The 15,948-nt window shown below is 42.5% G+C and overlaps 1 protein-coding gene across 1 annotated transcript; it reads left to right on the top strand.

The window, feature by feature from the left end:
- The first annotated feature begins 2,035 nt into the window (after window positions 1–2,035).
- Window positions 2,036–15,476, top strand: LOC143613788 (serine/threonine receptor-like kinase NFP). The gene is made up of 2 exons (XM_077087408.1): window positions 2,036–3,185; window positions 14,631–15,476. The coding sequence occupies exons 1-2, from the start codon at window positions 2,100–2,102 to the stop codon at window positions 15,360–15,362; spliced, it is 1,818 nt and encodes a 605-aa protein (XP_076943523.1). The 5' UTR covers window positions 2,036–2,099; the 3' UTR covers window positions 15,363–15,476.
- The last annotated feature ends 472 nt before the right edge of the window (window positions 15,477–15,948 follow it).

Consider the following 15,948-nt stretch of genomic DNA (forward strand, 5'->3'; position numbering starts at 1 on the left):
GGATTTTTTGAAAATTTTAGACTCTGGAACGTTAATGGTTTTGAAAATCTTATTTATGTTCATATTTATTGAATATTGAAAAGCTTTGGATTCTTTGAAATTTTAGACTCTAGAACGTTAATGGTTTTGAAAATCTTATTTTTACAAGCTTATCACTTTCACTGTCTTTAGTTTTTCTTGCTTAGTTAAGATTAAGATATAAACTTGTATATTATTGACTTATGCATATTATCTTGTCTCTAGTGACTTTATCAACCAGTGGCGAAACTAGGACGAAAATGCGGAGGAATAAATGACGGTTGTATATGTTTGAAAATTGTAATTCCATTTGAACATTGTATTATGAGTCACTGGCATTCCATGTATTTATGAAACTTGTATTTTAAATAGAATGAAATATGTTCTTTTTTGTCAGTTGCATTAAGAGATAATGTGCATATGCATTCACAGTCCACCAAACACAAACTTGTATACACAGAACTTTTACTAATATGCCGCTTCCTTTTCATGTATGAATGATCTGGTGTGGTCAAAATTAGGTAGCGTATGGTTTCATTATTTTGTTGTTTTTAAGTCGACCGTCCTAACCCAAACTAACAGACCTGCCTTGACCCCGACCCAAACCCGTTCTTAAATTTTTAAAAAAAAATTAGAAGTTTAAAATAATAAGACAAAATATAGTTAATAGTTGAGATTGTAAATAGAAGAAAGAGAAAATATAACATCGAGATAAGGACGACGAATGGGATGTGTTGGTTTTTTTTTATAGATCTTTAAAATTTTGGAATAAATGTGTTTTTTAGTTAAATTATAATTTATAAGGATAAAGAAAAAGACTCCTTTGTTAACTTTTGATTCTAGTGATTATTCATAATTTTTCCAAATATATTTTTTTTTGTTAAGGTTCGGAGCTTTGGGTGTCCCCAATTAAATATTGACTACAAGAAGAAAGTTACGTTGTTCTAACTCCATACTCTGTTCTGCTTCATGATATTTGGAGTCTGAATCTTTTGTTTGTGCAAAATAAAGTGTTTGTTCTCAAAACCATCATATTTGGGTTTCTATATTGATATTGGCACTTGATTAATAAAGTGATTTAAGCGTTGGTGTTGGATGACTTTTAGCTGAGTGACCTGAGTCCTATCAATGAACCGGTCCAAACTGGTTTGAAGGCTTAACTGAAACTCGATGGCGCGCGGAAGGATGACCTACACAAACTGAGAAATGTTCATCGATGAGGTTCCATGTTAATCATTTTGATCATATTTGAATTCTATGAACACATGCCCTTATTTAGCTCATCATCAATTAAGGGACTTGTGCATCGAGTGAAAATAGATAACCTTTACTCTTTTTTGAGTTTTTAGACTCTAAGATGTCGATATCAATTCATGGTTTCCACTTTTAGTTAAATTTGATATTATGTGGGAAGTTGATAAATATGGACTTTATAAAAGAGACTAGATAGGATGGTAATTTAAAAATAATTTACTTTCAAGATTAAATAATTTAAAACAAAGTAAATTTAGACAATTAAAGCTGATCAATCGTGTTAAAAGTTGTACATCATAATCACTTGAGGTTTAAGGTGAGTAATTGGATGTATAGATGACGTGGTTTGTCATTTTTACTAGCTATGTGACTATACATATGACATGTCACATTACATGTTTCTGTGAAAATACATGTGACACGTCACATGTACATGATTTGTTAAATACTTTGTATGTTATATGCATATAAATATTTGTGATTTGTAATTTGTAATTTCAGACACTCTTTTTTCTTATAGTTAATTATCTATATAAATAGCTTAAACTAAAACCGAGATATTCGTCAACTATAAAATTTAATTCTCTCATAAATCTATATAAAAATCAATTTACTTTGTCTAATATTGTATTATATATATAAAAACTTCATAATTAAAGTAATGTGTATTTTAATACATTTGAATTTATTAACTTTCAAAACAAGATATAATTATTTTAAAAAGAAAAATTGTTTGATAGCAACCAACTTATTGACTTGACTCTCAAGTTGATAGCACCCCTTCTTAAAACATCATCTCCAAATCCCAATTCCCAAACCAAAAAACAATGAAACTCCTCTTCTTTTTCTTCATATTGCACCTTCACAACTTCTTTCAAATTTCATCACCACAAAGCCTACCTAGAAACACCACTAGCTATGCTTGCAATCTTAACCAAACCGCGTCCTCTTGCCAAACCTATGCCTTCTTTAGAGCCATGGGTCCGAACCAACTCGACTTGGCCTCAATAAGCGATCTCTTCTCCGTGAGCCGTGCAATGATCGCCAAACCGAGCAACTTAACATCTCTAACTTCACCTCTTGTCCCTAACCAAGCCCTCTTCATTCCACTCACTTGCACTTGCAACTCAGTCAATACCACCACAAACCTCTCTTATGCTAAACTCAACTACACAATCAAGAAAGATGACACTTTTTATATTGTATCCACAAACCTCTTTCACAACCTCACAACCTATCAATCAGTGGAAACTGTCAATCCTACCCTTGTCCCTATAAACCTCACCATAGGTCAAGATGTAATCTTTCCAATCTTTTGTAAGTGCCCAACAAAAACCCAACTCCAAAACCAAGTAAATTATCTCATTTCATATGTTTTTCAACCATTTGACACCATATCTTCCATTGCTTCAAGATTCGGGTCAACCGCAACTTCAATCGTTGAAGTAAACGGTGACGATATTCGCCCTTGGGACACTGTTTTCGTTCCTGTTTCGCAGCTTCCTGAGCTCACACAACCTTCTCCTAGTAGCCTTTCATCTGACAAGATGAGTGCCAGAAGAGGAGAGGTTATTAAATTGGCTATGGGACTTGGAGTTTGTGGAGTTCTTTTAATTTGGATTGGTGGTTTGTGGGCATATAGAGAATATTCATGGAAGAAGGAGGTAGGAAAGAATAAAAATGGTGTAGAAAGCAAGAAACTTGAAGTGGAAGTTAGTCTTATGGCTGATGTTTCAGATTGTTTAGATAGATATAAAGTGTATAAAATTGAAGAGTTGAGTGAAGCAACAAATGGGTTTGATGAAACATGGGTGATCCAAGGGTCTGTTTTTAAGGGTTATATTGATGGGAAGTGGTGTGCAATCAAGAAGATGAAGTGGAATGCCTGTGAAGAACTTAAGATCTTGCAAAAGGTACATCCCTCACTCAATCTTTACATTATCTAAGAAAACATATATTTTACAAGTTTAAAAGGGGACATATCTTCCTTTAAACTTCCAAAATGTCCTATTTTTCAAAACACTCCAAAGGTCTTTACTTTGCTCAATTGCACCTTGCACAAGGATGTTACAACTTTTTTGGATATTATGTGTTTTTTTCTTTTACAAATTTGAATACACCGTCACTTCTTTACCCATTGATGAATATTTTCTTTTAATAAAAAAAGGATAGATATGATGTAATCATGTTATAGTAATTTGAATTTAATGAATTATATAATAAATTAGTATGTGGGGCACCAATCTTAAATAAAGGAAAGCCAACAAAAACCTTTTTGCAAGTAGGAACATTAGAGAATATATTTGAAGAAACACTAAGTGAACCCTGGACAGATTATAGATAATCTGGGGGTTAAGTAATGTTTCCCACGGATGAGATCTAGCTGAGAAGGTTGTTCTTCAGGAGACCTGCAAAACAGACACCGTAAACTCGTCACTGAGAAGGGGGGGGTTCCTCCTTGTGACCACCCTCCGGCGTGAGAATCAGACTAGATTGCTCTGAATATAAGAGTATATTAAGAGATTGCTAGATAAGATTGAGATATCAGATGATGTCCTTACCATTCCAAGGTGTTGGAGTATTTATAGCCGAAGGTAGGTTTCCAAGCAGGTACAGCCGGTTGAATAGTATTCCTGTTCTACCAACAGTGGACGTATGCACAGGCCATGCTGGTTGGTGGATAGGTTACGGCCAACAGTAACAAGGTCGGCTGTATACTGTTCCTTTACTGCCGGCTACGCACTGTTCCACCAACTGTAGGCTGCGCACGTCCCCTCGTGAGGGTTGGTGAGTAGGCAGCGGCTAATAGTGACAAACAGTACTAGAGGGTGCTCCTCCTCGTATTGTTGTCGGTGAGCTGTCACCCTGTGATTAGTTCATGGGCTGCTCTGGTCAAACTGTCTGTTCCGTCCATACCTTAGTAGGTATAGTACGAAAGACCTTCCAGAAGCATACGAACTGGCTCATTTAGGCGGGAGTGTTCCCGCCTTGCTCATTCCTTCATGTGACAACTGAAGTAACGAATGCCTTGTGCGTGTAGCCTTGCTGTTAGTGCGGGTAGCCTTCCCTGATGGCTTGTATCCGCAGCTGCGGGAACCGGCGGGGTACTTCACCATTGGGAGGCTTTCCCTGCGGGTACAGCTGGCGTACTGCGCGTAAGGTTCTTTGAGCATGGTGGGTCCTGCTGGAGCAGTTGGTCATCGCGCAGACGTCCCTGTTCAAGGTGAGTCTTGCGGGTCCAACTGGGCTCTGCTGGGACCTACCTCTTCAAGTCCCCCCAGTCCAATGTTCTTCTCATGAATTATTAATAAGTGAGGTGAGCTTTTGGACTTAGCAAGGGGTTTTGAAAAGGGTTTAGTTTTTCGGTTTTCCGTGGTGATTCATCCCGCGGTTTTCCTGATGTCACGCAGAAATTCCCGACTTTTCTGCTTGACCTTTGGGCGTGAAGCGGGTAAGTTTGTAACCTCCTCGCGCGTCAGGAGTGTTGAGTCCCAATTGTGTGGATTCTCCATGAGGTTTTGGTGGTTTTCGACATAGTGATCATTTATGCTAAAACCACCAATTCCATTTTGGAGTTTCAAACAATATAGTTCTCGACGTTCCCGTCGTGCGGGAATGTTATTCACGTTTCCGCAAGCATGGCCCAGAAGATCCTTCTTGGTTTGAATTTCCTGCAGAGTGCTAAGTACGTGAAGGGTTTTGCCTTGACACTGTACCCGCACTCGCCTTACGGTTACTTTACTTCCAAGGTATTCTTGGCGTCAATTCCCTGCGGGTGCTAAGTATGTGAAGGGTTTTGCCTTGACACTGTACCCGCACCCGTCTGATGGTTACTTGGTTGCCAAGTTATTCTTGGCTTCAATTCCCTGCGGGTGTTAGGTATGCGAAGGGTTTTGCCTTAACACTGTACCCGCACCCGTCTTACGGTTACTTGGTTGCCAAGGTAAGGGGTATTTTCCCGCTCACTTTTGAATCTTTTTGAATTTTGAATTTTTTGAAATTCGAAGAGTTGGTGGAAAGATAGGAACAGTCCAAACATCTGAAACGTCGTGCGACGGTTTCTTCTGACTGTGTCAGGACGTGCAGGAAGTTATGGCGACGTGACAGTACATGGTCATTCCAGACGCTTTTTCAGGCGCGTGGGCGCGATTTTTCCGGCGCGTGGCCGCGAAATTAATGGTGTGCGTCCTGTCAACAGCTGTTGCCAGCTTGCTTTTTGCCACGTGTCATAGTTTCATTGCACCTTCGTTTTCTCTCTCTTCCGCATTAATTTCATCGCATTAATTGCGATTAGTATATAAAGGGGGAGAGGGTTATTTGTAATCCACACTTTCACTCTTCTTCATCTTCTTTGCGATTTCCGGCGAATACTTATCCTTTTCAGGCAAGCATTCTCCCGAAATCGTTTTCTTCTTTTACAAGATGTCTCGTGATATCGATTCTACAGCTGACGACAGGAGTACTGCTGGTGAGTGCCAGTGTGCTCTTCCTGGCGATCTGTACCGGTATGTTGTCAGGAAGTTCATGCTCGAGTCTCTCGAGCCTGAGTTTCCTGAACCCCATCAGACCGTGTACGATGCCCCCCGAGGCAAGATCGGGGTTTATGCAGCATTCTTTGTCTATGGGAATCTTAGGTTCCCATTGACAAAGTTTGTTTACCGTGTCCTTGAGAGGCATGGTGTTCATTTGACCGAGTTGCACCCCATGGCGATCGCCAAGATTCGCCATTTTGAGTGGGTGTGCCGGATACTGGGCATTGAGCCCTATGTTGACCGCCTGATGACCTTCTACACTTGGAGGTGCATCCAGGGGTGGTACACGTTGACAACCCGGATTAAGGGTTTGAAGATCTGTGCGACCGAGCGCAGTCTTCGCGCGTGGAAGAGGGAGTTTTTCTTCATATCCGCCCGCGCCATCCCCATTGCTATGAAATTCAAGAATGGGCAGGCACTTCCCAGCCTTCACGCTTCCAGCTACCTGGAGGCGGAATGGTTTGCCCAGATATCTCGGGTCCAATCTCCGGTTTACCGGTTTGCGGAGTCCGGGATGGTGATGCTGGGGATGAGCCGGGTGTGGAAGGAGGCTGATGCGCGCAAGATTCCGATCGTCCTCGAATACGGTTCGAACTCTGTTCCTTACGGTATGCCTTTTTCCCTTTTGTTGATTTTGAATTTCTTCTAACTTTTTTCTTGTTTATTTCAGAGGGGAACGACCTACAGTCGCTCCTTAATCCGCGGGAGGCTGACGGTCCCGCCCGGATGGGTACTCGCGCTCTAGACGAGAACGAGTTGCCCATCCTAGAACAAACGGCGGATCGGTTCGTGGAGGTCTATCCGCTAGGCCATGAGATCCTCAGTGCCCGTCGGCCAGGTAAGGCGCTCTTCGCCCCTCGACCTCTCAATGCTGAAACCTCTGCTGGAATTCCTCTAATCGTATGTTCTGATGAGGAATCCGCAGATGGTCCTCCGTTGGTGCGGAAGAAGATGGCTGCCGGCGGGAAGGGGAAGGAGAAGGCCTCCACTGCCGATCCAGCGCCTCGGTCTGATTCAGAGACCGAGAGCGAAGAGGTGGCGGGGAATCCCGGTGGTGATAAGACCACTGCTCCGGAGGTTGCGACTGTCACCTCCGGAGAGCCAAAAAAGACGACGGTGACCGGCGCGAAGAGGCCGGCTCCATCGGGTCCGTCCCCGCCTCTCCGTACCTTTAGGCTCAAGAAAACCCGTAAGTACAATTTTCCCTTAGCTTTTATCTTCATAGTTTAATCCAGTCTTTTAACACTTTTCTTCTTTACGCAGGCGTGGATGTTGGCGCATTCCAGGGTGAAGGGCCGAGTAGTACCTCTCCGCCAATGACGGTAGGCTTGGTCAGCCTACCTGAGGCGTCGACCCAGGCGCCTGCGCCTGCTTCCGCTGGTTCAGTTGCTCACTCCTTTGAGCCGACTGTTCCAGCCAAGATGACGTCACCGCCGGCTGTGAGTGCGATTTTTACAGCATCCTTCACAGAGCCGGCGGTTACTGTTGCCGCGGATTCTGCGGCAGCGACCGCGGCGGCGACCACGGCGGCTGCTACCATGCCCCCGTCATCGGCAACGACGGCCGGTCCATCAGGTACGCGTGGGGCTTCTCGCATCTCTCCGCCACCTTCCCATCTGCCTGACCTCTTGGATGGATTTCCATTGGGTTCAGGTGATGGGTTCGGCGGCTATCGGCCTGTAATTGACCCTACAGGTGCGTAGGGTTCTTTTGGCCCATTTTTCTACATATATTTTTTATCATCTTTTCCTAACTGCTTTTTGTTTTTTGCAGTGTCGGATTCCAATGAAGTGTATGTTCCACGATGGAACATCCGCCGAGGAACAACCCTTCGTACCCCTGTGGAGTGCGTGGAATGGGCTCGCCACGCTGCTCCCCATGGTGCGTTGGGGGAAGCCATGGCTAGCTACCAGGAGGGTAGGCTAACCAACGAGCTTCGGGTTCTCCAGGCCCGGATGCAGCCGCGCGTCGAGCTGCTTTGTCGTGAAAACGACAAGTTGAAAGCAGCTCGCGCCAAGGAAGTATCTCAAGCGCGGGCTCTTCGGGAGGAGAACCAACAGCTGTCCGCAGCTGCTGCGGAGAAGGAGAAGGCCTTCAAGGCCCTCGAGGTTGAGGTTCAAGCGCGACTCGAGGCCCGCTCCAAGGCTGCCCAAGCTGTTAACGAACAGCTTCGGCTGGCTAAGGAGACTGCGAGGAACGCAACCGAGAGGGCCACCAAGGCTGAAGCCGTTGCTGAGCCTTTACGCGTGGAGAATGAGGAGCTCAAGGCCAAATTAGAGGCTCTCCAACGTGCTCATGATGCCTTGGCGATGGAAGATGCCAAGAAGCTCCAGGAGATCTTGGACCAGAGGGGCGTGCTTGACCATACCGAGCGGAAGCTTAAGGGCGTCGAAGAGGCTGCCGCAAAGGAAGTGCTACTTGCCAACCTTAACAAAAGCGAAGCCGAACGCACCTGCACCCAAGCTCAAGCCGCCCTTCAAGAAGCTCTGGTTGCCAAGGAATGGCTTATTCGAGAAGCGTTGTCTCAGGTAAATCTATCTTCATGTCTTCACGCTTTTCTTTGTAAATAGGGTGTTGACACTTGTATATTTTCTTATGTAGGTTGTGCATCGGGTCTTCTCAGAGACATCTTACGACGATGCTATGAGCGCAGCCCTCAACGCTTCTCACGAGGATGGGGAACGGGTCGGCTTCCTGCTTGGTCTAGGGTTTGTTGAGAAAGGCGTCCCGCCATCCAACTTCCCTTTGTACAATGTAGATACTGAAGCCATATATGACCAAGCAGTAAATCAATACGCCGCCTTCCCGCATCCGGTGGTGGAGAAGGTGAATGAAATTGCTGCTGCTGATGATGATGGGCTACCTATCCTTAAGGCTTTCCTTGAACAGCCACGCTCTACTGACGGCGCTGGTCCAAGTGGAAGTGGCCCTGAAGCCTGATCCTGAAGATCCCTTCCCGCTGCTAGGATAGATTTTGTTTGTATAGATTTACTTTCTTGTAGGCGGGTAGTTACCCGGCCATTCTTGTAACGAATATTTATGAAATGTAAATCTTTGTGCGGCTAAGACCGCTTGATTCATTGGATTCCTTGCTTTATAAACGTTATATGACACATACTTTAGTTTAAATTAGCAATTTTCCAAGTGTTTAGAATAAGTTAACCTTTGAACGTGGTAGATAGGTGTGAAGTTTTGCTTCCTCTTCCGTGATTGTGCGGGTAGGACCGTCACTTGCACGTAGTAGGATGGCTAAACTTTACCATCTGACCTGCGTGTAGGTTTTCCTCATCTTTGAGGATAAGTTAACCTTTGAACGTGGTAGATAATAGGTGTGAAGTTTTGCTTCCTCTTTCGTGATTGTGCGGGTATGACCGTCACTTGCACTTAGTAGGATGGCTAAACTTTACCCATATCTGACCTGCGTGTAGGTTTTCCTCATCTTTGAGGATAAGTTAACCTTTGAACGTGGTAGATAATAGGTGTGAAGTTTTGCTTCCTCTTTCGTGATTGTGCGGGTATGACCGTCACTTGCACTTAGTAGGATGGCTAAACTTTACCCATATCTGACCTGCGTGTAGGTTTTCCTTATCCTTTTTTTTATTATTATTATTATTATTTTTTTTTATTTTTTTTAGGATAACCTTTGAACGTGGTAGATGATAGGTTGAAGTTTTGCTTCCTTGTTCGTGATTGTGCGGGTAAGACCATCACTTGCACTTACAAGGATGGCTAAACTATACTTACATCTGACCTGCGTGTAGGTTTCCCTTATTTTTATCGTTGTGTTTATGCGGGTTTTGCCGCCTTCCACACGTAACGACTTACTTCTTCCCCCATTTATGCGGTGAATACCGGCACCAGTGGGAAGTTCATAAGTATAAAGGTAAACACATTATGAAAGGAGAATCATTTCCATTAGAAGTGGCTCTAGGCCTTTTCTTTACAAGTTTTGGAATTGATCTACATATAACATTTGCGTAATTGAGCTCCATTCCATGTTCTTGGGATGGGAGTGCCATCGAGCCTTTCGAGCCGGTATGCGCCCTTTCCCAGGACTTCTTTGATAATGTATGGCCCTTCCCAGACCGGGCCAGCTTTCCCGGGCGCTCTTGGTTTGAAGCCTCGTTGTTACGCAGTATGTAGTCTCCTATATTGAAGTTGCAGAGTTTTACCCGCGTGTTGTAGTATTTTTGCATTTGTCGTTTGTAGTTCTCTTCACGCACTGCGGCTAAGTCTCTGCGTTCCTCGGTTAGCATAAGATCCAACCGTCTTTCCGCATCATTGTCTTCTGGCTGAATCAAGACCCTTGGTGAGGGTAGACCAATTTCGACCGGGACCATGGCTTCAGTGCCATAAGTGAGGCTGAACGGGGTTTCTCCCGTACTGGCCTTCTTCAGCGTTCTGTTTGCCCAAAGGACGTACGGAAGCTCGTCCACCCAGCCGGATCTGTGTTCCAATAGTCTCTTCTTGATGCCTTCGACGATGCTCTTATTTGCTCTTTCCACCTCACCATTACCTTGCGGGTGTGCCACTGAGGTAAAGGTGTGGGTGATTTGAAGTTCTTTTAGCCACTGTTGTAGCTTCTTGTCAGCAAAGTTGGTGCCGTTATCGCTCACCAAATTCTGTGGAAGTCCAAAACGACAAATAATAAATTCCCAAATAAATTTTTTGATATGTTTCGCGGTTGTTTGGGCTAAAGGTTTTGCTTCTATCCACTTGGTGAAGTAGTCGATGGCTACCACTAGGAACTGAACATTTCCTGCTGCTGTAGGAAATGGGCCTGTCACATCGATGGCCCACTTCTGGAATGGCCATGAAGAAGTGACTGGAACAAGTTCATTCTTCGGGCGGTGCGTATTGGGTGCGTAAAGCTGGCAAGACCTGCATTTTCTGATGTATGCCAGTGCATCCGTATGCATCCCCGGCCAAAAGTATCCCGCGTTGTTTAGCTTGGCTACAACAGCGCGGGGACCTGCGTGTACTCCACAGATGCCTTCGTGTACTTCCCTTAGGAGGTAGTCAGCATCTTGGTTGTCCACGCATCTTAAGAGTGGGCCAAGAAAGTTACGTCTGTAAAGGATGTCATTGACGAGTTGATAATTCAGTGCCTTACAGCGTAGTTTTCTTGCCTGTGTTTTGGACTCTGGTAGTGTACCTGTCGCAAGGTATTTTATTATTGGTGTCATCCACGTTTCCGTGCCGGTTTGGATGACACAAATTTCCTTGTGCGGGACCGAAGGTGTCTCGAGGAGTTCAATGCGGATATCCTTTCCTAGGTGGGTAAAGGCTAATGAAGCAAGCTTGCTTAACGCATCCGCAGATTTGTTTTCACTTCGCTTGACGTGTATGACTTTGCAGTCATTGAAATCGCGCATAAGGGATTTTGCTTGTGCGAGGTACAGGGCCATTGTGTCGTTCACGGCCGTGTACGTCCCGTTGATTTGATTGGCTACTAACATGGAATCCACGTGGGCTTCCAAGTTTTTCACTCCCATCTTACGCGCAATTCTCAGCCCAGCCAGGAATGCCTCATACTCGGCTTCGTTATTCGTACTTGGAAAATCCAATCGAATAGCGTAGGTGTATTCTTGGCCCGCTGGGTTGGTTAGCTTTAGCCCTGCGCCTGAACCCTCGTTATTGGCTGCCCCATCAGTGTAGAGTCGCCAGACATCATTGATGTCTTGTGCTGGAGAGGGTTGGGCCTCTTCCTGGCACTCTTTCTCCCGCGATGCAGGCACTTCTGCAATAAAGTCGGCCAGAACCTGGCCTTTTATGGCTGGTCTTGGCTTATACTTTATCGCGTATTCTCCCAACTCAATTGCCCATTTTGCTAGGCGTCCCGATAACTCGGGTTTGCCTAGAACGTTTGCAAGTTTGAAGTTGGAGAGGATGGTGATTGGGTGACCCTGGAAATATCGTCTTAACCTGCGTGAGGCGTGTAAAAGTGCTAAGACTAATTTTTCGAGGGTAGAGTACCGGGTTTCTACATCTGTTAGGATACGGCTGACATAATAGATTGGCATCTGGATGCCTTTTCGCTCCACTAGCAGGACTGCCCCGGTTGCTCTATCAGTTGCGGAAAGGTATAGGATTAACTCCTCTCCCGCTTCTGGTGCTGTGAGTGTTGGGAGTTCGATCAAGCGTGACCGAATCTCCTGAAAAGCTGCTTCCGCTTCTGGTGTCCAGCGGAAGTGCGTTTTTTTCAAACAGTTTCTCAACGTTGACACGAAGGGGAACGACTTATCCGCGTGGTTTGCCAAAAAGCGATTAAGTGCCACTAGTCGTCCGTTCAGTGTCTGAGCCTGTTTGATGGTAGTAGGTGATTCCATTTTGATAATGGCTTCGACCTTTTCAGGGTTCGCTCTGAAGCCATCTTTAGTGACGATGACCCCCAAGAACTTCCCTTCTTCCGCTCCAAAGGCACACTTGCTCGGGTTGAGCTTCATGTTTATCTTCCTGAGCGTATTGAAAGTTTCTTCGATGTCTTTCAACATCGCTTCTGGGTCAGGGCTTTTGATGACCAAGTCATCCATGTAGACTTCCAAGTTCCTCCCAATTTGGGAATGAAACTCTTTGTCCATCAGGCGTTGGTATGTGGACCCGGCATTCTTAAGTCCGAATGGCATCATTTGATAACAAAATGTGCCATCGGGCGTCCGAAAAGCGGTTTTGTCCTGATCATCAACGGCCATGTGGATTTGATGGTACCCCTTGTAAGCGTCCAGGAAGCATTTAAGGCGGAATGGTGTCAACGAATCCACCTTAAGATCAATTTCAGGTAACGGATAACAATCTTTGGGGCATGCTTTGTTCAAATCTTTGAAATCTATGCACATGCGCCATTGTTTGTCATTCTTCGGTACCATTACGGGATTTGCAACCCAAGTTTGATATCTACTAACGCGTAAGATGTCTGCGTCAAGAAGTTCCTTGACTTGGGTTCTACACGCGTTAGTTTGTTTTGGCCCCATTACTCTGCGCTTTTGTACGATCGGTGTGACAGCCGAATCGCATTTGAGCTTATGCTCTGCCTTACTCCGGGGTACACCAGTCATGTCAGCTGGTGTCCACGCGAAGATGTCGGCGTTTCTTTGTAATAAGCGCTTAAGTAAGGTGCGAGTGGGATCAACAATTGTTGGGCCAATGGTAACGGCCTGGTCAGGGTACTTGCCATTGAAGGCCCATCTTTCTGGTTCGGTGATGGTTGGTTTAGCCATCTTTGGTTTGGGTTTAGATGAGACAGATGCGATACATACCTGGGGAATGCCGGTGATTATCGCTACACTCTCAGCTGTTGGCCATCCCATTAATACTCTATATATTATTAGAGTATTAATAAAACACAGGTTAGGTAGTTTGGGATGTCTTATTCAATATTTCAATTATTGTGATTAGGTTTGGTTCCTCTACAAGTATTTATAGTTACAATCATAAAGAGCTTTTTGTCTTAACCCTTATATAAACCCAAGTGTGTTCATCATTCTGCATATCCACGTACCCATTGCGCCTAATATACTGTTTGACTTGTTATGCACATTTCCATTATTCCATATTTGAATTATTGGAAATATAATTAAAATCCTGAACAAAACTTAGACCATCTCTAACGAGGACACCCATGGAGATCCTTGAGCCATTATAGAAGAGAGATGGAAGGAGAGGATGTTATGATGAGAGAGACGGTGAGAAATCTGTCTTCTTAGGCAACATCGAGTGAGCTCTATGAGAGGGGGCACCTTTAAAGATTTCGGCGTGGAGTGATGACATTTGTTAAGGGTGTTCATGTGTTGGTTTTGTGCGTAAACTGAAAATTCAGTTTTTTGGGTTACAATGGGTTCAGTTCGTTTTCGTTTCATGCATGCCCGTAACATCTTCCATTATGATGTGGATGGTCTTTAGTCATAATTCTTAATAAGCACATACATGAGCACCATTATAATTTAAATAATTAAACTAGCGTTTTAAGTTTTCTCATTTTATTTTAGAGGTGAAGGCCGGAGTGTGACATAAGAGGTTATATTTAAATACAATTTTTAAACATGTTTGATGACAATGAAATTGCCTCTTAATATATTGTTATAGTACAATCAGTTAATAATTTCATAGTAAAGTTCTACACTTCTACAAAATATTTCATATAAATTACACACACTAATACGTGCTTGTGTGATACATCGGGAAATACAGACACTATTAATCACGTACCATGTTAATTTTTTAACTAAAAAACAACTATAACAATACAATAAAAAGTAAAGAGAATAAAATTTCGTTTTATGGTGTGAAAATTAAAAATAATACTATATGAAATAGTTATTGTTGTTTATAAATCGTGGGGAATGTTAGTTTAATAAATGAAAAAAAAAAGAAACATATGAATAAAGATTAGTGGGCAAATTGTAATTATTCTTTAAATAACCAAAATTTGGGTAAAGATAAGCGACAAAAAGGCCAAGTAGTCTTTAAATAACCTAAAGATATTGTGTAGCAAAACTATTTTGCCCCCTTAAACTATTAACCAATTGCTTTAACTATTATACAATATAAAGAAAATATTTAATTTTTTAATATTATTTGGTTTACATTTTTATTGTAAGGTCACCAAGCTAGATTTTCAGTTTAAATACTTGGTAACTTTTAATCAGTTGAATTGAATCAATACACAAACCTTTCAATTATTTTCACAATAAACATTAAAAGTTGTAACTCTTCAATTTTAAGATACACTTCTTTTGGTGTATTATTATGCGGTATAAATATATAAACTTAATAAGAAAAAACAAAAGTTGTTTATAACGTTTAATGTTATTTTCCTCCCTTTTGAAGGTAAACCATGGCAATTTAGTGATGTTGGAAGGATTTTGTATAGATCCAGACAATTCAAATTGTTATCTAGTTTACGAGTATCTTGAAAATGGGTCTCTTTATACAAGATTGCATGATAGCAAGGCGGAGAGGTTAAGTTGGAGAAAAAGACTAAGAATCGCAGTGGATATAGCTAACGGGCTTCAGTATATCCATGAAGACACTATACCACGAGTCGTACATAAAGATGTCAAGAGTAGCATCCTTCTGGATGCACACATGAGAGCCAAGATTGCTAATTTTGGACTAGCTAAATCGGGATGCAATGCTATAACAAGACATATTGTTGGAACTCAAGGATATGTCGCTCCTGAATATATATCTGATGGAATTGTATCTACTAAAATGGATGTTTTCTCATTTGCGGTTATTTTACTTGAGCTTGTTTCAGGGAGAGAGGCTGTTAATGAAGAGGGGAAGGCTTTGTGGGTAGAAGTCTATGAAAACTTCAATGGGGATGACGAGAAACCGAATCATAAACTTACAGAGTTCATTGATGACACCATTTTAAGAGAACCGTGCTCAATTGATAGTGTTAAGAATGTCATGTCAATTGCCATCGCTAGTTTACATAGAGATCCTTCAAGGAGACCTAGTATGGTGGATATTGTATACGCGTTGTGTAAAAGTGATGACTTGTTTACCGATCTCTCGGAAGATGGCTTTTCACCACTCCAAGTTCTTGCAAGATAGTTTTAGTTTGGTTATTTGTGAATACTAGAAGCTTGTAAACATGATATACAATTTCTTATCATCGTACCTTTTTTTGAAACCATGGATGATATATGATTTTGTGATATTTTCAAGTCATCGTCTCAATATGTTTTTTTCTCTCGGGATTATAGTAACCCATCTTCTAATATTGGAAGGTTGCTACAAATTGTTTGTCTTCGAATCTTTGTTTATGACAGACTAGTTGATTAGGTAAGCGTACAATCATCTCGCTTTCTCTCTCACACTATATTTGATCAATAACGACGTACAAATGGTCATATGATTACCTATATAGAATTAGTTATAGATTTAGTATGCTCGTCTCTATATATGTTATACGCAATTTATAGATGCGTATTTGTGAAAGCGAATGAATTGAAGCTGGAGTTCAAGTCCATGTTAGATCACTTTTATTTGGAGACGTAATCGAATATAAGTATAAGTTGACTTTGATACTTATCTTCCCCTTTTTTATTACATGTGGGTTATTGTCATGACATATATCTAACACAAATTTAAATATAGTCGATAGTTGTAACTTGTAAAGACCCGTTCAATAATCTTA

Source organism: Bidens hawaiensis, unplaced genomic scaffold, assembly GCF_021521415.1.
Source record: "Bidens hawaiensis isolate Kalapana, Puna unplaced genomic scaffold, B.hawaiensis_p1.1 tig00002273_1, whole genome shotgun sequence".
Lineage (NCBI taxonomy): Eukaryota > Viridiplantae > Streptophyta > Magnoliopsida > Asterales > Asteraceae > Bidens > Bidens hawaiensis.